The 26,223-nt window shown below is 40.2% G+C and overlaps 1 protein-coding gene across 1 annotated transcript in view; it reads left to right on the top strand.

Annotated features, from left to right (window-relative positions):
• The window catches only part of NT5DC1 (5'-nucleotidase domain containing 1), a 149,767-nt gene that overhangs the window by 101,742 nt on the left and 21,802 nt on the right, over nt 1-26,223 (top strand). The window contains exon 8 of the mRNA XM_049817746.1: nt 2,864-2,961. Coding sequence (XP_049673703.1) covers nt 2,864-2,961 — 98 coding nt within the window. The remainder of the gene's footprint in view (nt 1-2,863; nt 2,962-26,223) is intronic.

Here is a 26,223-nt window from a genome sequence, read left to right as displayed (position 1 = left end):
ATGCATGTCCAGTTATCTGAATGTTTAAGTGTTGGCAGGAGCACACCTAAAGATGAGTCAGTCATCACCTAGTCACTGAAGCCGAGTGTCATTTCACCTTTTCATGAATGTTAGCCATCAAAAATCTAGGAATTTTTTGAAGCTGGTCATTTTGGTTCCCTCTGTGGTTAGTGGAGAGAAGACACTGGGCATCATCCTTGGCAATTCATTCTGTACCATAGAATTATGTCTGAAATAAGTGGGATGAATTGCCTTCCAAGAATGTGGATGTTTCTCCCTTGGCTCTGTCTGCGGTGTAGATCGCTAGCTGTGAATTCAGCATACAATTTTTAGATGGCTAAAGTTACGTGAGATACATCCTATCCTTTGTCTTAGCCATTTACTGTAACCACAGACCACTATACTAAGCACAAGCAGTAACTGTAATGGATTTTATCATGTATAAAGTTACGTAGTAATGTAACACAAGGTACAGGCTCTCATAAAATCACTAGGTTTTTACAGAAGATTTAGTATGATTCAAAAAAGACCATAGATAACACCTCTCTTCACACAAAACAGATTTTTCTTCAACAAATCAATAAAAAGTTAACCAAATGTTGTGAAAACTGTTCTGTTTCAAATTTTTTACACAAAGTACTCACGACTGTTCCCACAAGTCTGCGTTGTGCTCCTGAAGTGTTGGCTTTATTTGAAAAGTTCAAGCTTAACTTACCCATGGAAGCATTATTTGCGCTGCATGCTAATTTAAAAAGTTTACCTCTATCGATACTTTTCACCAAAGGACAGAAGAGCCATGCCTGTTTGCTCAGCTTCTGGAATCTTCCACACAGAAGCTAATTTTAAAAACATACCATTGCCATATTTGATACTGGTTCTTTTAAAAAGGTAGAGGTTTACCTATGGTCACAAGTGGAGAAAAGTAGACAAAGCTAAAATTTCATTAGAGGAAGGAAATTTAAAGACATTCTGTGTTAAGGCTGGAATGTTAATTTAGAGCACAAAATAAAAGCTTGAAGATAAGCTCATAAGGAGAGCATTCAGTTATTTGTTAAGACATCTCAGTCTCATGGGAGATTGTAGATTATTTGAAAATTACACAGTTAGCTAGTTCAGTTCCAGTAAACTTCCTCTACTGTTGATAGCATTTTAGTGCCTGTAACCACCCTGGGCTTGCCCTCTGTGACATCTTTATTCCATGCAAGAGTATCCATCATTTTTTGGATGCTATAGGCAATAAAATCACCTAAGCAATGAAACATTTATAATAACATAAAATACTTTTTAAGCAACATTTGTCTAATTTTATATTTTAGTAACTTCAAAACTTGTAGGTAGGCATTATTGTTATTTCTTGCTCTGGTTCCCAGTTTGATGATGTAATAATCATAGAATCACAAATGGTTTGATTTGGAAGGGACCTTAAAGATCACCTAGTCCCAACCCCCCTGCCGTGGGCAGGGCCACCTTCCACTAGACCAGGTTGCCCAAAGCCCTATCCAGCCTGGCCTTGAACACTGCCAGGGATGGGGCATCCACAGCCTCTGGGCAACCTGTTCCAATGTCTCACCACCCTCACGGGGAAGAACTTCTTCCTTTCATCTGATCTAAATCGATCCTCTCTCAGTGTAAAGCCATTACCCCTTGTCCTATCACTACAGGCCCTTGTAAAAAGTCCCTCCCCATCTTTCCTGCAGGCTCCCTTTAGGTACTGGAAGGCTGCTATAAGGTGTCCCCGGAGCCTTCTCTTCTCCAGGCTGAACAACCCCAACTCTCTCAGCCTGTCTTCACAGGGCTCCAGCCCTCTGATCATCTTCATGGCCCTCCTCTGGACTCGCTCAAATAAGTGATGTTAGATTACTTCAAATAAAGACCCTTGCTAGAGTAGGAATAACTGGCATCTCCAGAAATAGTCCATCTCATGGTAAGACAGGTGGCATGAGTGTTCCCCAGGATTCCCTATTTTTCCTATTGGCTTTGAATGTTACTGACTTGTATACAGGTCTCTAAAAATACCTAAATATAAATATGTCCCACTTATATACAATGCTGAAACATTCAATCCCATTTAAATTGGTGGGATTTCCACAGTTCAGATATCAATCTGTATTCTTATGGACCTAATGGTCTTTGAAAAATCTGAATTTAGTGGTGGGATTCAGCTGGCAGATTAAGACTCTTACTTGGTAGGCGTTTATTTGTGAGCCACGTGTCTAACCTCCCTGTAGCCAGCAGGGATTTATTCAGAGCAGCTAGTGGAGGCTGAAGGAAGAGTTCAGCTAACATAATGGCATTTCAACTTCAGGGTATGTGAAACCACCCTTTAGACTTAATTGGCTGTGTTAATTAGATCTCTGTTGACTATGGTGGCATCTTAGACCCCCATTAGGCCTGTGCATACATACAGTATTGATACCAACAATATAAGCACCTGTGTTTAAGTGTCTTCAGTCTTCAGTTACTTCCTACCCCATCACTTCGTATATTCTGCTTTATAAGGAAAATCACTCATTTACACCTTTCTATACTTGTCTATGCATATGTTGTCACCTGAGATTAAAATATGTCATCTGTTACATGTTCTCCTGAGATTTAAAAACTCCCTGGGCCAAGGAACATCTTTTTACAAATAATAAGTGATCCTGAAGGTGCAGCACTGTGGGTTATCAGCCAGCTGTCTTCTCACTTTTGACAGCCTCAGGAAAAGAAGGGTGGTAGTGACACTGAACAAGCATTGAAAAAACCTGACAGAAAAAAGTCCCATAAATAAGTGGTTTGCTATTTTCTTAAGTCTTAAGGAGTATTTAGTGGCATCTTAAGCTAATTCATTAGTTTAATTAATTCAATTTCCTTTACTTTCTAGGAACAATTTTGAAGAGTATTTTGACATTGTGATCACAAATGCTTTGAAACCTGGTTTCTTCTCCCATACCCCAAACCAAAGACCCTTCCGAACTCTTGGTAAGTTGCAGTCATGAGTACCTTCTCATCTGCTTACCTCTATCCAAAAAAAAAGAGAAATAAGAGGACTGAACAACTGGACAGCATATTTTGAAAACCTAGCACTGGGGCGAAACATGAGCTGTACACAAGAATCTTCCAGAGATATAAGTAAAAATTTCTCTCAAGACTGAGGAGCACTGAGATATTAAGAATTACAGTACTGAGGACAATGAACATGCAGAGCTACAACAGTAATTAAAAATGGTATCAGGGCTCAGATATTGCATCATTAATGAAAAAGTAAGAATCCTTTTCTTTATTGTGCTGACAAGGTCATACACAGAAAATGAAATTTAGTTCTGGGAAAAAACACAGCAGAAATATTTCAAGAATTTAAAGGAAATTCAAAGAACGGTACAAATAAAATTGCAAGGCTGAAGGAAATGATTTATGGTGGAAATCTAACAGTATTAAATGTGTGTACTTTGGCTAAATAATGACAGAGTAGGTGAAAAGGAAGTGCCTGTGTACCCACTTAATTTAATTAAAACAATCTGAAACGTTTGGCAATGTTGTCCATTAGGTAATTAAGGTTGTAACAAAAGAGGTTTATAGGAGCAGTGTTCATTGAACTACAAATAAAAACAGTAACATGGCTAAAGACAGTTCATTTTTCCATATTTTGGTAAATATCTTTATGATTAAGTGTTACCTGAAAATTAATCTTATATCCAAAATAGCGTAAGTCAGCATATATTGAACTACATTTTAGCATTTTATGACAGGAAAGTCAGCTGTTCCAGCCCAAAAGAAATTTTGCCTGTGGAACTTTTATAGTAAAACTAAAATGAGCAGTGGAAATGTATATTGAAACTGCATTTTAATGTTTCACATATTTATATAGGAAAGTAAGGAAGAAATATCTTAAATGTGATTTTTAAAGGATTAGTTCAAATAGGAAACTGCCAAGTTGACAATTTGAGAAAAAATAAGCTCAGAAGGGAAACTGAAACTATTTATATGAAATGGGGGTGCGGGGGGCAAAAACAGAAAGGGTGAAACAGGCACAGTTCTGCAAGCATTTTATTTAGATTCATATAATGTAAATTGAAAATAAAATGTAATTCACTTTGGATATTTTTTTAAACAATCTGATTAGCCTGACTTCCTAAGGAAATCCTGCTGTGTCCCTGTGTCAGTAATCCAGCCAGCAACTTTGGAACCTATTGGCCAGTTTCAGTAAATTTCATAGGCAGCCAAAAAGCTCAAAGATATTTTGACAAGGTTTTTTTCTGCAGACAAGGGCAGAACAGAGGGAGAAGACTTGAAATTACTGTCTGCATTGAGAAATAGCGTAGCATTAGCTTAATCACCTTATAGATTGTAAGTACCAATTTCCATGAAGCTTGTTTCTTTCTCATGTGTTCAAACAGGAACAGCATATCCTGGAGTCCTCTTACTGACTTAACTGGTTTTCATTAATTTTATATTTTGGCATTGCAAAGAGGCTCAAGTGAGGGTTGATCACTCATTACATGAATACCTTATTAATACAGAATAAAATGTAGTTTCTGTTCTGGAGCCCTCACTATCTAAATAGATAAAGGACACAAAGGTAACTAAAGCAATCATCAGATAAATAATTTGCTGAAACCGCTAACCTGTGAATGGATTTTATATGTATATATATTTGTATTCGATTGACAGTAACTGGTTTCTTCTGAAAGACCAACCAGAACATTCAAAGCAAAGAATTATACATTTAGGACAGGTTTTGAGAGACATGTTTTAAAGTAGTGAAGAGCTTGTTTAAGAGTACGTGAAGTTTAAACCATCAAAATAGGAGCAATTATATGAGAAAATGTCTGAAATAATAATATATTTTTATAACGTATCTTTTGCTGCCCTCCCTCTGTGTTCCTCCCAATAAATGTATAGCTTCAGGGTAGGCACCAATAGTTTCAAACAGTCACCGCAGATACCAAGGAACACAGCTCATTTCTGAAACTGTATATGGTGGAGCTTCTAATACATTGCGGGGCGGGAGGGGGTGCGCAGTTTTCCAGTTTCCAGAATTTTTTTAAGGCTGTCTTTCATAGCACAACCACTGAAATTTCAGAATTTCAGTTTCTAGTTTCTATCTTTACTTTTGCCACAATAGACCAGACAGAATAAGAGTTTAGCCACTGTGCTTCAGACCTTCTCTTCTCTGAGACCACTGGACATAATATATCAGGGAGACAAAATTTCCTTATTTTTGCTTTGAAATAGGAAAAAAAGTAGAGGTGGACATCACAGTAAATATTTTCTTAAATCACAAAGAGTAAACTTTTGTCAGTGTAATTTAGGGAAAAAAGATACAGTAAGTGATACAAATCTTGTTCCATGAAGAAATTTGTTGCAGAGAATGAACTGAAGTAACTCCTTATCAATCCTACCCATTTCTCCAGGGCTGAGTTTCAGCCATGTTCTTCCACCCATCAATGGGTCCAAATTCCAATAAATCCCCAATAATACCATATTCCCTTCTATTCCAAAGGAATTGTGTTATAAATGGTCTTAAGGCACAAAATATGGAATGTATTCTTAATTTCAAACACCCCAAGTGTTGCATTGTGTACTGGAGCTAAATTTTAGTTACATATAACAGGATTTTTGCTGCAGATTTACTGAGGGAAAGGTTTTGAAGTTTACTAAAGAGAAGGATAAATTATTTTCAATGAATGATTTCAAAAAGGCTTGTGGTGGGTTGATGCTGGCTGGATGTCAGGTGCCCACCAAAGCTGCTCTATCACTCCCCTCCTCAGCTGGACAGGGGAGAGAAAATATAATGAAAGGCTCCTGGGTCAAAATTAGGACAGGGAGAGATCACTCACCAATTACTGTCACAGGCAAAACAGACTCAACCTGGGAAAAAAAAAATAATTTAATTTATTTCCAATCAAATCAGAGTAGGGTAATGAGAAATAAAACCAAATCTTAAAACACCTTCCCTCCACCCCTCCCTTCTTCCCAGGCACAGCATCACTCCCGATTTTTTCTACCTCCTCCCCCTTCAGTGGCGCAGGGGGATGGTGGATGGGGATTGGAGTCAGTTCATCACACGTTGTCTCTGCCGCTCCTTCCTCCTCAGGGGAGGGCTCCTCACACTCTTCCCCTGCTCCAGCGTGGGGTCCCTCCCACGGGAGACAGTCCTTCACGAACTTCTCCAATGTGAGTCCTTCCTACGGGCTGCAGTTCTTCAGGAACTGCTCCAGCGTGGCTCCCTCCCACGGGCTGCAGTCCTTCAGGCACAGACTGCTCCAGCGTGGGTCCCCCAGGGGGATCACTAGTCCGGCCAGAAAAACCTGCTCCAGCGTGGGCTCCTCTCTCCACAGGTCCTGCCAGGAGCCTGCTCCAGTGCGGGCTTCCCACAGGGTCACAGCCTCCTTTGGGCACCCACCTGCTCCGGCGTGGGGTCCTCCCCAGGCTGCAGATGGAGATCTGCTCCCCCGTGGAGCTCCCTGGGCTGCAGGGACACAGCCTGCCTCACCATGGTCTTCATCACCACGGGCTGCAGGGGAATCTCTGCTCCGGCGCCTGGAGCATCTCCTCCCCCTCCTTCTGCACTGACCTTGGTGTCCGCAGGCTTGTTTCTCTTACATGTTCTCACTCCTCTCTCCGGCTGCAGCTGCTGTTGTACTGGCTTTTTTTTCCCCCCTTCTTAAATCTGTTATCCCAGAGGCACTACCACCATTGTTGATGGGCTCGGCCTTGGCGAGTGGTGGGTCCATCTTGGAGCTGGCTGGCATTGGCTATATTGGACACAGGGGAAGCTTCCAGCAGCTTCTCACAGAAGCCACCCCTGCAGCCCCCCTGCTACCAAAACCTTGCCACACAAACCCAATACAAGGCGGCTATGTTCAGTAAACATTTGAAGGAGGATAAGAAATAGGACAAGATGACAAAGGAGGCATTGTCTAGAAATGTGATATTGGAGAACTGCTCTGCAGAAATGTTTTTTCAGTAAAGTAATTTTAGAACTAATCCATTTAGAAACCACGAAAAAAATTTTTAATTGCACAATTAAAAGTTCATCACTGCTTCATTTGAGTTTCAAGTCATGCATCATTTAAAGCAACCAAAACACAGTTTGAAATCTTAAAAGATTCATGTGACTGCTTTTTATTGAATGGAGGTACTGAAAAAGCACAATAATTAATTATTTAATTTGCATCATTTTCTTTCAAAGTACCATTCTGTCGAATGGAGGAACACTTTATATGTATCCTTCCAGGTTTTAGAACAGCAACATTTATTTTTACCTGGCAAAACTGTTTTTCTATTTAGGTGTAGCTTATGTAGCAAAGCACATAGTTTATCAATACAATGCTATACAAAAAAACCTTTACTCCCATAATATGAATACCCCATATTTACTTGTTATTGACAAGGTTACATTTTCTTTTACACAGGGAAATTCTTTAAATGGTTCTTGAAAGTACTAGTAATATCTTGAGCTATTGGATCTAAGGATCAAGTTGAAAATGTTTGTATAAAACCTATGTTGAAAATGTAGGATTTTCTTCGCTTTCAACAGCTACATCCAGCTTAAAATAATATATCATTCCATGAAGGACTTGAAGGAATACTAATAACAAATATAGTTGTGACTCATCTGATAATCTGCAGTACACCAAGATTTCTGTAACATTTGACAACAGAGCTTTCCCTTTATCACATCACTCATTCATGTTTGTCAAATTACTAGCCTGACTGCCAGTTCTGATCATTGTTGAACATATTTTTTAGAATGCAAAATTAAAATAGAAATGCTAAAGGCAGCCCTAAATTCCCTGAGAGCCTTCTATATCTCTGTATGCACAGGGAATTCTCACTTGGTTGGTCCTAAATAAGACTTTTGTATCTTTTGTTTCCAGCTCAGGAACAGTTACTGTCTTTTTTGATCTGTTTTTTTGATAAACTGAAAATGTGTTGCTGACTGTTCAGTGTCTGAATGTACAATGCATATTTATGAGTGTATGTATATCTTCATATATGTGTGTACATGTGTGTACAGGCTGAAAACAACCCTGTGTATGGAGTGCCAGTGGATGCTGTATTTCTGTGAGATCGTGTGCCCTTATCCAATGTCCAGAGAAACAAACCCACTCTCCTCCTGCAGAGAGTCTCAGGTTTTCAAAGCCCACTTTCAATTGCACTTCCAGGCTGTATGCCTTTCTCCCGCACTTGAATTTCTGTCCAGCTTATGGTGCCTCTGCTACATGATGTAGCCCCCAATTTAGGAAACTCAGTTCTCCAATTTTTTACAGTTCTCTGGAAACTGCCACTTTAACAACTCACTGCAGAAGCTTTTTTCCTCCCTCAGTCATTCTTCTCTAGCCTTCTAAAATACAGGAAAATGCTATAAACTGAAAGAACCAATTAGAAAAGAAAGTAAGGGGACAGGATATAAAATGACATACTTCTAGACTGAAGACTGTCTTTGATTATTAAGGGCTGCGAGTCTTCAGAAAGCGGCAGTGATCCCATGTCTGCTGTTTAAGTTTTCTTCTGCCATCTTCTGCGACATCTGGGCTTGACTGTTGCCAGAGATGGGATACAGAACTGGGTGGAGAACCAGGGCTGATCCTATATAGCTATTTTTATGCTTTTATACTCTCAAGGCCTTCTAGGCCTGAGGAGTGGGATCAGGATGGGAGTGCCTTCATTTTCCTGGAAGTTAAATGTGTGAGCTGTATAACTTCTTTTTAGGTCATTCTTTTTATTAGAGACTTCGGCCTTTACCACCAGAAGAATACCAAAATACTACCTAGTAAATATTTTAAAGACCTTTATTAAAAATATGGACATTTTGAAATGGATCATATTGCACCATTACAAGGGAATATATCATTTAAGTAGTCTTACATTATTCACTTAGTTGAAGAACATAAATGCCACCTCTAGAAAATTCTGATTAAATTTTCAACCAAAACAGATTGAATTGAGTCTACAATATAGTTCAGTTGCTGTAATTGCTATGTAATAGGTATCTCAGTTGCTACCTCTACAGTGAAGGCTGCTTTGTTAAGAAAAAACATGATGGGTTTTTTTCTTTTACATGAGCCTGAGAGGTTAAAACTCAAGAAAGCTTGTCTACTCTTTTTGGCTATTTTAGTTGTTCCAATCACCTCTCTTTACCAATCTTGTCTTGCTTTACTTCATCAGAATTTCATATGTAAATGTAGATTCAAATTTAAATTTAAATTTTAGAATAGTTTTAGATTTAGCCTTTAGCTCATGACAGATATGGCAGCACAAGTGTTGGTGGTTTTAAGCGGAGATTTGATATTTGGCAGAGAGCTAACTCTCCTGATAGGAACCTGTTCTTTTGCTGCACCTGTGAATCCTTACCCAAATGTAGGGGTTCTGGTGCTCAGTCTGCAAAGACTGTCACGTTTTCCACAGATCTGGTCTGTACTGAGCTCCTCCAGCCACAAGTCATTGCTGGGATTAAATAGGGCTTTTTCTTCCGTTGTTTGACATGGATCCCTGCTACATCCTTACCACTGAACACTGAAGCTCAGAGGTCCGCTGCTCCCCCCACGAGCAGCAGAGGAGATGGGGGTAAGGAAAATCTGACGTAAATGCAGAGGCACGTGCGTGAGACCAAGATGAGTCAGAGAGGGGCTGGGGGAGCCAGGTGGTGGGAAGGGAGAGCACGGGAGGAGGCAGAGTCAGAGCAGAGCAGCACTTGCAAACACACAGAGGAGAGGGGGTTCGCTCTGATGGGGTTTTCTGAATTTCAGGTCTTTGCCTTTTGACTTCTGCCACTGCCTTAAGGAGGACTTTTGAAATAAGTCCAATGCGTCAGATAGCTTAAAATGATGTACCCGTGTGCGGCGTGGATTGGCCCTCCCGGCTTGCCCCCAGCCGCAGCAGGGGATGCGGCGCTGCCCTCCCGGAGGCTGTCTGAGCTCAGGGGGGAGACCACAAAGGGCCTCTCTTCCCGCTTCTCAGAAGACACAAGCAGAATAACAACACCATCAGCAAAGGACACCTGTGTAATCTATTCTTCCAATGACTCGGGGTGTTTCTTTATTTAATGCAGCTGTGCTTTCTGCCTTTCTTCTGGAGGTGGTGCCTCTTCATATCGGCCTGTCTGGAAATAATCTATAACGTGAGGCCACATAATAATGCATATTTGCTGAGAGCTTGTGACAGAGTGGCATGTAAAGGTTGCACTGGCTGAGGACTGCATTATTCAGGAGGAATAAAGTCCATAAATGTTTCCCATATGTCTTCTAAAATGACTGCCTTTATATTGTTATAACATCCCACAGTGCCACGTGGTCTGTGAAAGCAATGCCATTCTTTTCAAGGAAATCTTGTTTAGCAATTCTTTATAGTGTAGTGACGCTTTTTTCCATGTATTTTCTGGCTATTTAGGAGAGAGAAAGAAGGGTTATAACTAATAAATAATCATCTGTTGTACTCTAGTTTTCAAAACTAGATCTTTTTGTACCTTGTGAGATCATGATGTTAAGATCGAGAGTCACCTAACTCTTTAATATCAGAAACAGGTTCTGTATGTAGCTGGTAGTAGGAGGTCCACTGTTTTAAGGGATAAAGTATCTGGTTCTATACCCAAGCCACCAATGAGAAATAATTCTTTACTCTTATCTCAGCTAGAGATTTAAATTTTTTCCGCCATTTCTGGAGAAAGAGTTTCTTTCTAAGCAGCTAATTGGTATGGATGATGATATAGAAAGATCTTCATATTCAGTAATAGAACCTGACCCTTTTTATTTTTTATTATGAAAATGCATAAGGATTATGGAAGTGTCTTATAAAGATGATTCCTTCAGCTGACACCCTCTGCAGCAGCATGGTCAATGCCTGATTTCACTTTCTGAAAAGCAGCCTAGGGTGGGGCAGCAGGGCTGACAATGGGACACACATACAAACAAATTTAATCTCATATAACAGGGTTGTTTTCATAGAGATATTCATCATCTACTGAAGAAGCTCAGGCAGTATTTCCCAAAATCTACAATGTCAGGCTTCTTGGCCAACTGTCGCACCTCCCATTCTTGTTTACATGATCTTAGTCTAAAACTATTCCACTTTGTGTACCATATTTGCACACATATCAGCCACCCAACAGATTTTTTTCTGACAGTGTAAACAGCTGTCTCAGAGCCTTCTGGTTTCCCAATATGATTTATGCACTGTAGACAAACATTTAAAAAATCAGCGTATGTTACCTTATAATCAAATGGATTTACCAATTAATCTTTTTAAAGTTTGCTAGATAGTACCTGTGTATAGTTTGGGTATCATTTGAGAATAGAGGTGATTATTTCCTATCGTATCATCAACGTTTGCAATTAAGCCATGGGATAGGTAAGATGGGAGACCTCTTTTAGGTAGTTAAGGACCTTTTTTCTAACAGTTAAATTTTATTTCATGTTTGATAAACATAGTCTTAGTTGACAATAACAGTCTGGATTTTGTTTTTTTACATGTTCAGTACGGTAGGTTTATGTGAAAGCATTTAAAACAGATGCAAAAAGCAAAATAAAGTTGGGACAGTGCATGTCCTCATCCTTTTGCCGGCACAGACACAATACATTTTTAACAGATGATAGCAAAATGTTGGCATGAAGCTTTATTTTTTCTGATAGTTTTCAAAGTCCTTGGCTACCATATTTGACAGTCATTGCCTCATAAAAAACAAGTATTTTGAAATTGAGGAAGTACGTTTTTATTACTAATTGGCAGTGTATCATTTATAACCCTTTTGTAAAATTATGCAAGGGGCCACTCTGCAGTTTGCACTGATCGTACGTGTATCCACTCATACAATGACATAGTTAAGCTGCTGTAATTTGCCACTCTGTAGTAGTGAGGCTGTGTGGTAGCCAAAGAACAAGCAAGCCAAACTTTCCCTTATGGTACATCCATTTAGGCTATCTGAGCAGAGAGGCCATTCCTTTCTCCTCGGGAGAGGAAAGGAGTGGTTTTGTTTTGTTCTGTTTTTCTTGGAATGGGCTTTACTGGTATTTGTTTCAGAAGTGTTGGGAGACCAGATTTTCATTGCATCATTTAGACATACTCTCAACAACGACTGGTCTCACTCAGGCATTTTACAGAGCATCAGAAGCTAGAGGTTGAGTGGCCAGGTTTGGCTTCTGTTTCTACCAGGAGGGCACAGTGCTGGCCTGACCACAAGCAATTCACTGTAAAACTGGAGCATGGGTCAAGCGCTGGGATTTCAGCTGATGGTCCCTCCTAACTGTCATGGGAGATACCTGTTATCAGCCGAGACGGCTGTTGGAAATTGGGTTGGGTTGCTGCCTCTTGAGCTTCTTTGGCCAATGCCTCAACCATATGAGCCAGAGGAGCTACACAGGCTAATTCTTTAACATTTAGTCAGTTTGCCTAAACATTTCGGCTTATGCCATCACATGGCTTGCGTGAGTAGGAACTTACGCCCATCCTCTACTGCAAACCTCTATCAGTAATGCAATTTCAGCCACATTTGAGTGTGGCCTAGTATTCTCAGAGATATTACAGCCTCTACAGGTTGGAGAAGAAAAAATGGGTCTGCCCCTGCCAGCTCAGAGAAAGGCTGCAGTATAAAATTACCCCTTGTTGGATACCTGCGTATCCATGCAGCAGAGCCTGGCCGCAAATGACCCAGCTACTGGAAGATCCATGAGACTTTGCAGCCTATTAGACATGCAGTGAATCCAAGTGCAAGGCACAACTTCATAGAAAGATAGGCCCCATTATTTCTACTGTTGTTCATAAACAACTCCTTGTTTATTAAGGAAAAAAAAAAAAGAAAAAGATTACATAGTCTTTGAAGTATGGCATCTCTTTGTTTCCGAGTATCGAGATGAATGCTGAACTGTGGATGCATTCTCCAATGCCTGTCCTTCTTTAAAAGAAAAAATTAATGTGTTGAGCCAAGTTCTTTATATGTTTGCCTAGTGTTCAAAGTTCCTTAGAGGATAAAAGGAATAAGAAGTTATTTATCCAAAAATCAAAACAGTGAAAAAGCGCAATGTGCTTCTGCATAAAGACAGCAGGGGTTGCTTCAGCTGATTACCTTTGATATTAAATACTGTGTTTGGCACAAAGCTGATAAGAATATTACAGAAAGCTAGTTCAAAGAAAGCTGAAGCTGCTGCTTTCAAAAGCTGGATATCAACAATATTCTTTTTGTTAAAACTGGAAAACATGTTTAGCATAATTGCCAGGAATTCTAAAACCAGAATTCTTTGTGTATGGAAAGTGTATTTTTATTTTCTAAAGGAGTTGCAGTAATTAACACTACTGCAAAATCCTAGTTATTGATTATATTACGTTATATTCCAGGCCTGGATAAAACTCAAAACCCAATTCTTTAAGGTATTGTGCAAGCACGTGATAAGAGTCGGTCTCTGTCTACAAGGAGCCTGCAGGCAGACCAGATAAACAAATGGTGAAATAACAAAAGCGGTGGCTTTTCTGTAAGAGCCAAGGAACTAAAACACCAAGAGATTTAATGACTTACCCATAATCATATCTCTGGCAGATTTGCATATTTAACTAATGTCCTAATCCAGAAGCAGTGTAGAACTGTAAACTGTGTTTGCATAAGGACTCCATGAGAGTCTTGATTGTGAAAATCCTTTTAGCCCTTTCCAAAGATTTATCATAATGTGGAAATTAAGATAACTTAATTGCAATTAATTCTGCTGGATTTACTTTTTATGGTTCTGTGATATTTATAAGTTTAAGGAACTGGACCTCCTAACTTGATATGTTCTACACTGAAATTATTCAAGTTATTCAATAATTATTTCAAATTATTGAAAGCAATAAGCTACAGTAGTTGTTTGTTTTGGAAGACAGTTCCATACCAATGATTTCTTAAAATTGGTTATTGTTTAACAGGTCATATTTATGTTTAATTTTAATGGAAGCAGCTTTCTCCATAGAGAAGCATGTCAAATGCCTTCTTAATATGGTGAATTATTTTAAGCTTTCCAAGCCTGTGTACTTAGAAATAGTCTATCAAAGAACCTATTTCTGTGAAATAGGTTGCAAAATCTGTAAGTCATGATGATGCTTTAAACGTGGCTGCCAAAGAGGTGACATCAGGATTTAAAAGTAGCATTTGTTTTAACAACAACATTTAGTAACTATGTAAACTGCAGATAAAGAGAGTTAACTACAGTTTCTCTATATAATTCCATTTATACACATAGACCATGTGATAGAGAGGTCGTTAAAAGTCAGGATGTATAGAAAATCCTCATTCACAGTTTTGTGACCACCTTCTGGTGTTGCTATTTTCTCTTCTTTTATTTCAGGATATTAGCACAGAATGGAACCGTGACACAGTCTGATCTGGTTTGTACCTGCAGTACCAGAGAGATAAGGCATGAAAGCTCCCACAGATAGGAAGCCCGATTCATCCCAAAAATGCTGCTTGTTTTTACAGCAGAATGAGCTGCTAAGGGCCTGTCAACCCCGTCCTCTCTCTGTAGTGAGTCCCCACAGAAATTGAATTGCCATATCCTAGTCTGTGTTTTCAAACCCAAAGCCAAAATACCTAAATGACCAGTTTGTATTCCAGACAAAACTGTGTTCAGCAAACAGACTTCTCTGGCTCAAGGGAATTCTCCTCCAACACATGAAAAAGATTATTAAGAGGAGGTGATATTTTTCCTCCATAGTCCCTGAGAAAACACAGCCAAATGCTGTGCAGGATTTAGAAGCAAAGAGGTCAGCACTCAATATAGATCACATTTATAGTGTGGTAATACTATAACAACGTGTGATGCTGAAAAAGACTTGGGATTTAGGGAAGATTTCTTACTGACGTGAAGACCAATTCTGTGTGTAAGACAAAAGCAAATGAACATCTTCCGTACATGAGCAAGACTTGCAACACTAACTCTTGTTGCAGCATTACTAGGACCCTTTCTGAAATAGTACCTTCAGTTCTCATGTTCCTTCAGTTGTCTTCCATAGAAATGCTGAAAGTTTGAAACGGTTGGCTAAACAATTGTGTCTGAGGGACATGTAAGCTCACTTAATTTAATTTACTGAAGAGAACATGAAGATGTAGTCTTAATGAAGAAGTAATTTGTGGCTCCTTTACATTGGACGCATGGGAGCTCAGACTAGTTTAACGTAATACCTGAAGAATGTCTAGCAATTATTTATACAGATAATTCAATATCCAGAATTCTAGACTAGAAGGGTTTTTTTAATATTGCTTCTGGTTATATGAAATATTTCTTTTCACCTTCATTCTATTTCCCAGCACACGTAAGTGTCCTCCCATGACTGAGGAGGAAGAGCTAAACTGGAAATACCAAAAGACCGAAAGGAACACTAGGGAAACAAACCATGTGCAAGTCAGCAACTGTTTTGGCATAAGGAGAATGCATATTTCCTTTTGATCTGTCTTGTGCATTTTAATATAAGATGGTTAAACAAATACCTGTTATTTCATCCACGGAATAAAAAAGGTCCCCCTGGAAAGCTTATTAACTCATACAGATCATTACCAGACTCTACGGCTGTTTACAAGTAGGATGGTACGCCCTTGATAGCTTAGTTCAAAAGCTTCTTTTCTTGCCAAACCTGTATCATAAAGATGAATAGTTTTCAGAAGCTTTTTTTTGCCATTTAGTTGCAAGCCTCTCCCGTAAACAAGAATTGACTCATGACTACATTGTAAGGGTGATGCTGTAGGTCAGAAGTCACAGAGGTCTATCTTGAAATAAATAAGTACCAGGAATGGATATAGAAACAACAGTGTATAGAGACTCCCTGGCTACCTATCATTTGGTATTCCTCAGCCAGCTCCCGTTGTAGGCAACGAAGAGCTAGCCAACACGGTCAGTGGAGGGCTGTACAGCCGCCCAAACGGCAGTGCCTGTGCTGTACTCTGCAGAATACATTGGCCCTATCGATGTAGTGCTGCAACCTGCAGTGGCTGTGCTTCCTATCATAGAACCTTTACATTGTATTTCTGCATCTGGAGCTGAATCCCAGCCATGATGCATTTGCTGCCTAATCGTAGGCCTCCAGTGCTAATGAAAAGCCCCAGGGAATCCAAACACAGGTCTTGCAGAAATGGCACAGGACCTATGGAAGACCCGTGCCTTCCCAATTGGGACTAATGTGCTGGAGGACCTTAGGGCATCTCAGATGTCTCTAGGCACCAGTATATTAGCAACTGGATAGGCTACCTGCTGATCAGAAAGCTCTGATCCGTGCAGGTCTACTGGATCAATACAAGTTCATAAACTTTACCAGTCAGATTCAGTGCAAACCTGTGTGAATTTAGGCTGGTGGACATTTAGTTAAACTTCATGTTATAGTTCTTAAACAGCTGTTAGAAATCCACAAGGAATTTCTGGAAGAAAGAAAGATTACCTACGTCACAGGGGTGACTTATCAGTATGACTTTGCAGGGAAAACTCATTTTTTTGGCATAGATCACATATGTGTAAGCAATAAGTGATAGGATTCGGGGGTGGGGGGGTGGGGGGTGTATTTATCTTTGTTCTCCATGTAATTGTTTTCTTCTGTAGGATTCAAAAATAACTGGATTATTAGACAGAGAACCCCATAAAAAGTTACCTTGTGATTTGATTTTCTGATTAATTTGGAAATTGTGATTGAGGTAGTTTGTAGTAGAGCAAATATAGAGGTTTGTGTATGGTACATTCCTGGCAAAATGAGGGCTGGCAACCACGGCAGAAAGCTTCCCTTCAGCATAGTTTCCATGAATCTGTATGTGCTGGTTTTCATTAAGAAGCTTTAGAGTTCTCTTGTGTGTTCTTCCAAAATGTCAAGCTTTTATTAAGGTTAGTCTGCAGAATTGTTTTTCACAGAAAGCACATGTTGATTTTTGTACTGCAGGCATCAGATCTACTATTGGAAGCAAGTAGTGAAAGGAGCTAGTTAGGAAGCCCTAGAAATGAGCTGGGAACACAAGGAGGAATTGTGACCAAAGCCTGGGCTGAGATCTGGTTCACTTTGATATGACACTGAATATCTGCCTCAGTTTACCGGTTTCTAAAGACCAAGGCTTACCTAATGCTTATGAAGCACCCAGGAGTGCTGCAAAGTGGTTAGTGCCAGAGGACAGCTGCAACAGATAGCAGGTGTGGACTTATCCTGCGTGGAGGAGATCCTAGGTGGCTAGATAGTTACTTAGTTCAGCAGCAGCTCTGCCTCTCCCACCCAACAAAGGTCAGAGAACACAAAACTGGACATTTCTTGGTTGGCAAGTGATCTTGGGACACTGCGTTGTTCAGATGAGTAGGAAGTCCTCTGCAGCTGATGTTTGGAAAGGAATTACTTCTTGCAAGCTGAAAGCTTGGGAAGAGGTAAAAGTGATGTGCCGTCTTCTTCCTCATTCTCTTTGTACTTCAGTTTTTCTTTATTTTTCAGAAAGGAGTCCAAATGTCTTAAACTTCAATATGTATGTTGCATGTTGTTCTAGGTAGAGTTAGCTACCCCTGGACTTATTCTCTTCATCAGTAAACACGTTCATTCTAACCTGATTCTTATCTGCTGTGAAACCACTTTATATATTATTACTGTCCACAGATCCCAGGTGTCTCTGTGATATTGCCAGACTAAGGCTGAGCCTTCCAAGATGATTATTTTTTTCTGGAATAATAGTAGCAAGAGATTTTATCTGTGAAATTCCTCCATACGGAGATCTGGCACAATGCTCTTCGTTCTGAGAAACAAAGTGCATTTTCATATAGACACTAAGTGGTTTTGCAAACCACACGAAGTGCACAGGTATGGAACTGGAAAAGCATTCTAGGAAGTGTCACAGGCATCATTTCTCTTTTACTTCTTCAAAAAACTCATTACTACAAATCTTTCATGTCAGTCTTCCCATCAAAGAGTAACTAAACGTACTTATGCCAGAAAGGAATAGTTTCCATTTTTCCTTGCCATCTCCAACCTGGTTACATTGTTCTGAGATTTTCAGTGACTCTTTCACACATAAAAACTTCTCCTCTTTGTTAGAACATTAATTTCATAACATGTTTCATTTTGTTTATTAAATATGAAGTTCTACTATATCTCAACAGATCTAATAGGAATAGGATTTCTTGGTCTTTTTCACTCTGGTGTTCCCTGACTCTCCTGGCCCCATAGCAGACCTTAAAAAGCATCTGAAATATCTGCCAGTTGTTCTAACGCTGTCACATTCTTTGTCCCTCCTTTGAATTCATCCATGACTGTGGTCTACAGGGCCATGGAATTTTCCCCAGACCTCAAGACTGAACTTGCCATCACCCCACTATCTTCTGTCACATGCACACAAGGACATGTCTTGTCCTTCCTTTCTGCTCCCCATCTGCCACAGGTTGTAAGGCTCAACGGGGAGCTGGGTGTGCACACCCTACATAGACAGGAGCTGCTAAGGGGCAGGAGAGGCACAGAGCGATGGAAAGAAGGTGAAAATATTTTTGCTTTTCTCTGGCCCCCAAGAGAAGTTTTCCCGCTGTCCCTCATCTCGGCATTCATGGCCTGAGCAACATCATAGCACAGTTATTTCTTCTTTTATCCAGAGTCTACATAAATCCAGTTCTACCTCTCCCATCTGCATCTCGCTTCTCCCTCCTAAGCCACTTAAATGGCTATTGTTGTCACTGTACCAAAATACTTCATGAACCTTAATATATTTACACTCATAGGACTTCTGCTATGGGGGAGCTTTTAATGCTTCTGTTTACACACAAAGTGCCCGGGGTCAGGTAGGAAATGTGGCAGAACAGGTGACTCCCTGTCCCAAAAGCCAGACTAACCCAGACCAAACCATGGGTGCAGCGTCCTCCCCGTATGCAGCTGACCACGATTCCCCAAGGACAAGCACCCTTCCTTCCCAAAGGCATCCTCCGTCACGTCTCCCCCACGCCTCTTGGCAAGGCGCACACCCAAGCAGCCGGTCGCGGCTTGGCCATCCTGCTCCCCAGCTGGCCCACCCTCCATCACACCCATGGTCTGGGGAGGTTTCCTAGTTTATGTACTCCTTTTTCTCCTGTTTAGCTGTTACTTGGCATAACGCCACCAAATCGCTCACCAGCCCAACTCCAAATTGTTTTCTTTCTATAGCACTTTCTGGTAAAGGCTTTTTGTGATGCACCTTAATGTGTGCATTGCTCGTGGCAAGGGTGCACTGCACAACCCCAAATTTTTAAAGGTTTGGGGTTTTTTTAATCTAGAAGGGATAGTAATAATATCAAATACAGCAGAGAATACGGTAAAAGCATCTAAGGGTCCTCCTTATTGTAATAAGATTGCAAAGTCCCCATTGGGATTCATTGATGATGCAGGAACTGAGATATATCTCCAAGGGCAGATTCTCTGAAGCTAAAATCAGTGTTAGGTCCTGAAGTGTCTTTTGGTGCTTCTTGAACATTTTCTTAAGCAAAAGGAAAGAAAATATAAGGCAGAAAATGTATTGGGGAAAAAAAAAAGTCTTATTTGCTACTGAACATGACTACCCACTGTGATTGTTTTGATATTTTATTCTCTTCTGGTATGTTTGATATTCTGTCATATCTATGATTCTGAACCAGTTTCTAAATTTTTCTAATAGAAAATGGTCCTTAACTATTTAATGCCAACATATTCTGATTATAATTAAAGATTTTTTTCTTTTACTGTTACTTGAAGTGCTTATTACTAATAAACTATAAAAATACTCACAATTTAGTACATATATGAAGCAATGCCAAGGTAGTTTCTTCCCTGACAGCCATATTCAAATGCTTTTAATATCGGTATGATTTTTAAGTGTGCAATGTAATGCTTCTCTTCTGCCATGTGATAAAAAGAAGTCTTGGGTCAAGAGGAGCCAGAACCCCTCTCTCAGTAGTTTCAGGTGTTAGCTTTTATTTCCATAAAAAATTGATTTTTCTAAGCCATCCAGTTTTGTTTAGAAATATTGGGAATGAGCATACTTCACAACTTCTAAATAGCAAGATAGCTGTGAAGCACTGAGAAAATAAGCTATTTTCAAGTTGTCTTTTTTTTTTTCTTTGAGAAGTCTCCCTTTTTCAGACAGAAAAAAAACATGTCTGAGTTTTTAACATCCACACAGCAGTGGGGAGATACCCAGGCTCCAGTGGCGGGCCCCTGCACTCTCCAGGAATGCTCTCGCCGCCGCTTGCTGAGCTTGCCGGGCTCGGCAGCAGCACCGTGCTAAGGAAACTGTTGTGGGTTGGGGTGGGGTTCTTCTTTTTTAATTACTGAGTCAGAGGGACAGTCTGAGCAAGGTTTTAATAACCATTATCTGCAGTTACGGAACGCTTGTACGGTAATTAACAGGCAGGAGCCTGGGTGGATTTTATTTTTTTAATTCCCAAATTTCATTTTTCACCTGTGAAAGTTTGAAACTTAAGTTAGTCTTTAAAGGTTGATGTAAAACTGCCCCCTTCAGAGGCAGCTGCTATTTGAAGAGCTGGAACTTCAGACAGAACTAATCAATAAACTTAAAGTAGGGATTTTCGATAGTGTAATAAGTTAGGAAAAAAGAATGGAGCTTTCTTATAAACCATAACTCAACTTGGCTGTATAAATAGTTTTCATATAAAAGTTAATGAAAATGTCTCTTGTGTATTCCAGGCAAATGAGTAAGTGCAATAACTGTGCATGCTTATGTCTACTTCACAATTATTATGCCCTTTGAAATAACATATTTTAGGGAACTGAAGAAATAAAAAACAAAGGCTTCTTGCAGCAGGGTCTATATATTGCTTTGTGGAGATATGGTTGTTCAGAATCAAACGGTCTATTGTAGTTTATGTAATTTATTTTATACCTGAAGTATTAAGATGTAGGGGAAAAAAAAGTTCTTAGTCTTTCTGTAACTGAGGATTAAAGAGCTTTTGTTCTTTTTTTGTTGGTGGTGGGTTTTTTTAATGTCTGAGGCCAAAGTAAATGAACAGCAGGAAGTTTTTTCTCCACCACACTGCAGTGTCGATTTTCAGTGCAGAAGAGTATGTGGTCCAAGAGCAAATTCCAATAAGCTTTATTTCAGTAGGTATTGCTAGAGACACTTAGAGGGTTAGGATAAGCTGAGAGATTACAGTCTGCATAGTGCAAAGAAGATGCTTTGTGTGTCTTAGCTTTATTTTAATTATTGAAATTAATTGAGACATTTTTCTGAAGTGACAGGTTAGGTCAGAACTGACTGGTGGCCCTCATCTCATCTTCTGTGCTTCCCTCCATCTTCTGCTTCCATCCACTCTTCAAATTTCTGTACAGCAGTGAAGCACACCCTAGTAAGAATGGTTATAGACAGTTGCTTGAACTGAACTGCATGTTCCTGAAATGATTACATCTTTTTTTTTTTTTTTCCTCAATTACCATAACTCTCCTAGCTTGCTTGAATTGAAAATGCTTTCTGGAAAAGCCTGTCTCTCTCCATAATTATATAGGGATCTATAGGATGACTATGATATTAATATTGATAGGGTTATTTGGGGACATTTGTCTGTATATTGGGAGTTCCTCATTTATAAGGCTCTGGAGACTTCTTACAAAACAAATGAGGTCCAGAATAAAACTGTTCTGGGGAAGGAATTTATTTCTTATCTGGCCATTTTGTACTTCTCCAAAGACCCCGATTAAAAAAAAAAAAAGAAGAAGAAGAAGAAATTAAATTCTGTATTTATGTCCCTCTTCCCCTTCCAAAATACAAGTTATCTGAGTTATAAATACAATTAAATACAATTACAGAAAAAGCTTCACCAAATCTGTGTATGAACTACATTTAAAAATTAACTTGCTGATGAATCATTCTCAAAAAAACCCTGATTTTCCTTTTCCAAGGAAAAAGAGGCCTTGCTTGTATTTCCTTATACCATTTTTTAAACAGAAACACTTTGTTCATTAGCCAGACTGTTCCTGGGAAGTTATAAAGTTAATGCTTTGACAGATTAGAAAACAAATTACTAAATCTGTAATGAGCTATTATTTTCAGATCCTGTAACACAGTAATCAAAACTTCCTAAAGAAACTTCCTTGCTGACTTCTCTAAAGGAAATACTGATTTTCCTACAAACAAGTAAACCTTCAATCTTGTCTCTATGTAGGCTGTTGCTTGGCACAATTAAGCACTAAGGCAGATTTAATAAAAAATAAAAAGGTTTTAGTAAAACTAAAAATATAAAACTATTTATTTGTTTGTTTGTTTGTTTGTTTCTCTTCTCTAAAGAGTCTGTGGTTCTTCTATGCCTAGGGCAATTTGAAAATACACTATCTTGTACTTTGGTCTTACCAGCCCTTATAAATGAGCAAAAGAACAGAAGTCCATCGTGAGAAAAGGGATTGTTAGTAATCGGTTAAGTAGCACTTATGAATTATTACGAAATAGTTTATTTTTTTCACAGGACAGTGTCTGTATTTTTCTCTCAGCTTTGCCTATGAGCACATATATGTTGGCATTGCTAAGCATAAGAAAGATGTATCACTGCCTATGTAAAATTAATAACCATGTTTCAGTTTTCAGAACTGAATTTTTACTTTGATTAGTTTCACCTTTGTCTCACCAACCATAAGCCACCCCAAAGAAGGCAGGATGATACAAGGGCGGGAAGGGGAGCTGATCTTCAGGCTTTTTCTGAAAAAAATAGGATTGGACAGCCAAAAATGGAGACGGCCAAAGTCACTTTGGGAAGCCTTAACCTTTTATTTCAGCACATTGTGCTAAGGGAATAATTTGTTCTTTATCACTTCCCTGCAGTCGTCCAGTCAGACAGGACACTGGCAAGTGCTGGTGCACGTGTCGGGCAGATGGTTTTCACAGCTGCTTCCAGGGCACAGAAGTAGTTCAGGGATGGTAAAACACACAGTAATATCTGCATGGATCCTGGACACCACCCAGCAAAAGTGGTGGATCTATACATAGGAATGTGGGGTGCTGCCCTACAGAAGGGTGCCCGTAGGCTATGAAGTTTTACCCCCAGCAAGCTTGTAAGTACTTGCTTTCTCCATGGAGAGCATGCCCCCAGAGGAACTCTGCAGCTTATGTCATCCCATCTCATCCCCTTTACAACTGGAAGAAGCCACCAGAAGGATTTTACTGATGCAGGTCCCTTTGTCTTGACTGTAAAACGATGTGCTTTCCTGCCCCGAGTCCCCTTCTGGAAAAGAGTTTGTGTTCCTTAAGTGAGCTCGAAATGCCATCTAGGATCAGACCGGGCTTGCAAGCTGGGCTGGAACATTACCTGGCTTTCATATTCATGTCCTCAGGGCCCGAAATGACATTATTTTAAGTTACAGAGAGGCGTATCGGTATGATAGTTGTGGATCATAAAACGTACTTGTTTTACAAAAGCCCCCTGAGGCAGTCACCAGGGCTTCGGCGTGCTGAAGACATACACCCGTCCGCGGTGAGAGCCTGCGAGAGCTGCCCGTGGGGAGGAAGAGGAGGAGGCAGGAGCAGGTACAGGCGCGAGCAGCGACGGGGTCACCGCCTGTTTTTATTCCACTGTGCAGTTCAAAGGAGCAAAAAAGCATCAGTAACCCCAATAGCCGCTCTAACTAGATTTGTATGGCAGCGAGGAAAAGGCTGTCAGGAGACAGACAGGAGAAGGGGCTGCCGGGGACCTGCGCACACGCCGCGGTTAAACCTGGCACAGCTTCTGCTGGCACGGCCTCCGGGCACTCCGAGTCGCTTCCCTACCCCCGTCTCTGCCCGGCCAGGTGGGTGCGAGGTGTCCTCGGGCTCGCGGGTCCTCCCCTCGCCCCGGCGCGTACCCAGCTCTCGCCGTAGGGCACCCAGCCAGAGGAGCGGCGCAGGGTGGTGGCCTCGGGGCTTGGGGAGCTGATGAAAATTAACGTCGGCGAAGGTGCGGCTGAAGAGAGGTGAGTAATTGCCGAAGCGTAAATTCACCCTCTTAGCTTCTCTCTTAACCTCGGGCTTCCCAAACGAGAGCCCCATCCCATGGGCTGGGGTTTAGCAGTGTAAACGCCAGCCAGGTTAAGGATAGGGCTCCACGTTCAGACCCTGGGCTGAACATTTAGTGTGGACACAACCTCAGCGCTGCACGTGTTCAGGTTTCCATCTGGGCAAGTAGAACCCATAAACGGATAGCAAAGCAGACGGCAGTAAGCAAGCGTGTGCAAAGAATTTCCCAAGGAGCAATTCTGTGCCAAAGTAAATTACCATCACTTGTCATTTAAATGGGAATAAGCTTCACTGATTACTTTTTGCATATTCATTCAGAATGAAACCAGATGTTCCTCAGCCCATGTTATAAACCTGCAACTCGCATTTAAAAGCAGGCAAGAAAATTCTCACAAGAAAAAGGATATTGAGTCTTGTTAGCGAATTGGTTTATCTGAAAAAACATATCTGCTAACAGTGATGGGAGTACATTTCTGAATCAGAAAACATTTCCCAAGCTGTTAGACACAGCAATATGCAAATCACCATTCCACCGATATTAATATTGCCCCAGCATGCGTCAAGTTTTTGTTGTTATTTTTAAAAAGGAAGAGCAGCTTCCCCTCAGGAAAATTGCTCTGAATCACTGTTTGAGGTTTAGGTAAGTGTTTTAATACAACGATTTTGGGGGGTTAATTATTTTAATTTTACTTGCTTGCTACCTTTACGTTTCTTGTCGTGGCACGTTTTCAGTCTTCAGCCAGGAGTCTGGGTTGCAGTGATATATTAGGCTTCAGAAGGAAGCAAGTTGCTCTGTCTAAATCATCTGAGAAATTCTTGTTGGTTATGCAGCCTGTTTAAAATTGTCAGGACGTCTCCTTTTCCTCCCAGCTTATAAGACCTGAAGCATTAGCATCCCCACCTATATATGTGTTGCTTCCTGCTGAAGGAGTATTTATAGCATTTCTGACCTTTGAGTGAACTTTTATGAATCAATAACAGCAAATTGGAAGGAAGGCCAGCAGCAGTTTTCCTCTTGTCTGAGTGTAGCCAATGTTAGGCTTGGCATATCTAAAATATGTTAGGAACTATCATAACTACATTTATGCAGCATTTTTGCAGGAAATTTGCAGATTTCTTCAGTGCTGTCATGTAGCTGCTATCTGAAGGATATATTACAAGGCCAGAACCAATGGTGTCATTAATGGGTTTTAAGTTGTTTTGTATCAATTTTTACATGGCAGAATTACTACAAGAGGTCTTAACAGCCAGAGCTGAAGAATAATTTTCTTGACTATACTTTGCCACAGGGAAAATGTAAGTGGATTAGAAACCCTTCTTTTTAATGACTTACTGCAACTGAAACACCATTAATTTCCTCCCACCTCAGATTACAGAAATAAAATTGATACAGTCACCCCTAGATGTGTGAGCACAAGCAGCCAATACGAGATGGTTCGAGGCAAGGTTTGCCAATTCAGATTCATTATCCCCATAGCCCTACAACTCAAATATTATAAAGGACCTTTCCTAATTCCTCAGGTTTCTGAAGCTCCTTCCAAAATCAAGGTGCTCCCATAATGAATTAGACATCTGATTTCTGTTTACTGCCTCCAAGCATAGAGGAGGAAACCAGGCTTCGAAATTTCCCTTCATTTCATTGCCTAAAAGCAAAGTTCCTAACTTAATTAAATCCTTTCCTTCTCCAGAGCTGGCACCTCTAGAAAGTGCTTCTTGTGCCCTCTGCCTACCGAGGGAGCCTGGCCAACTAGTTCAGATTGTAACTGTAAATTAGAACCTAAATTCCGGATGCATCGAGTTAAGTAAGATGAATCCCATTGCTAGGGGTGACAGTGATAGATGTCACAGAGTGAGAGATCTTCTACCTTGTAATTAGAGTGAATTTTTTTCAGTCAGGACTGCCCCTCATGCCTTTCCATAGAGGTAGCAAAGCAGGGTCTTGCTCTTTGCCGGAGCCTTCTGGTGCTGCTGTAATACATAGGGCTCCTATTTGCAAATGCGATGTTGTTATTCTGAAAATCCTTCTCATAATAGCTCCATTTTTCTCTAGTTTTTTCCTGACTGAATGGAGAGACAATGATAGCTGTACAAACCTTCACAAGTTTCAAGAAACTTTTGGTAGCAGCTCAAAAGAGTTGTTTTCGTAAGTTTCTTTTTTCTATGTCCATATCGTTTGAAGATTTTGTCTACTTGTTCAGCCAGCCTTACAAATATGTCTAAAAATACAGGGAAAATAAAACAAATTTGCTGAAGCTTGACAACTTCTGTTTGATCAAAAGTTGTTTGGTCAAATGTATTTTAAAAGTCAGGAAATGAAGATTTTTTAATGGATGCTATCA

This window comes from Accipiter gentilis, chromosome 15 (assembly GCF_929443795.1).
Source record: "Accipiter gentilis chromosome 15, bAccGen1.1, whole genome shotgun sequence".
NCBI lineage: Eukaryota > Metazoa > Chordata > Aves > Accipitriformes > Accipitridae > Astur > Astur gentilis.
This window is presented reverse-complemented; position numbering and strand designations above follow the sequence as displayed.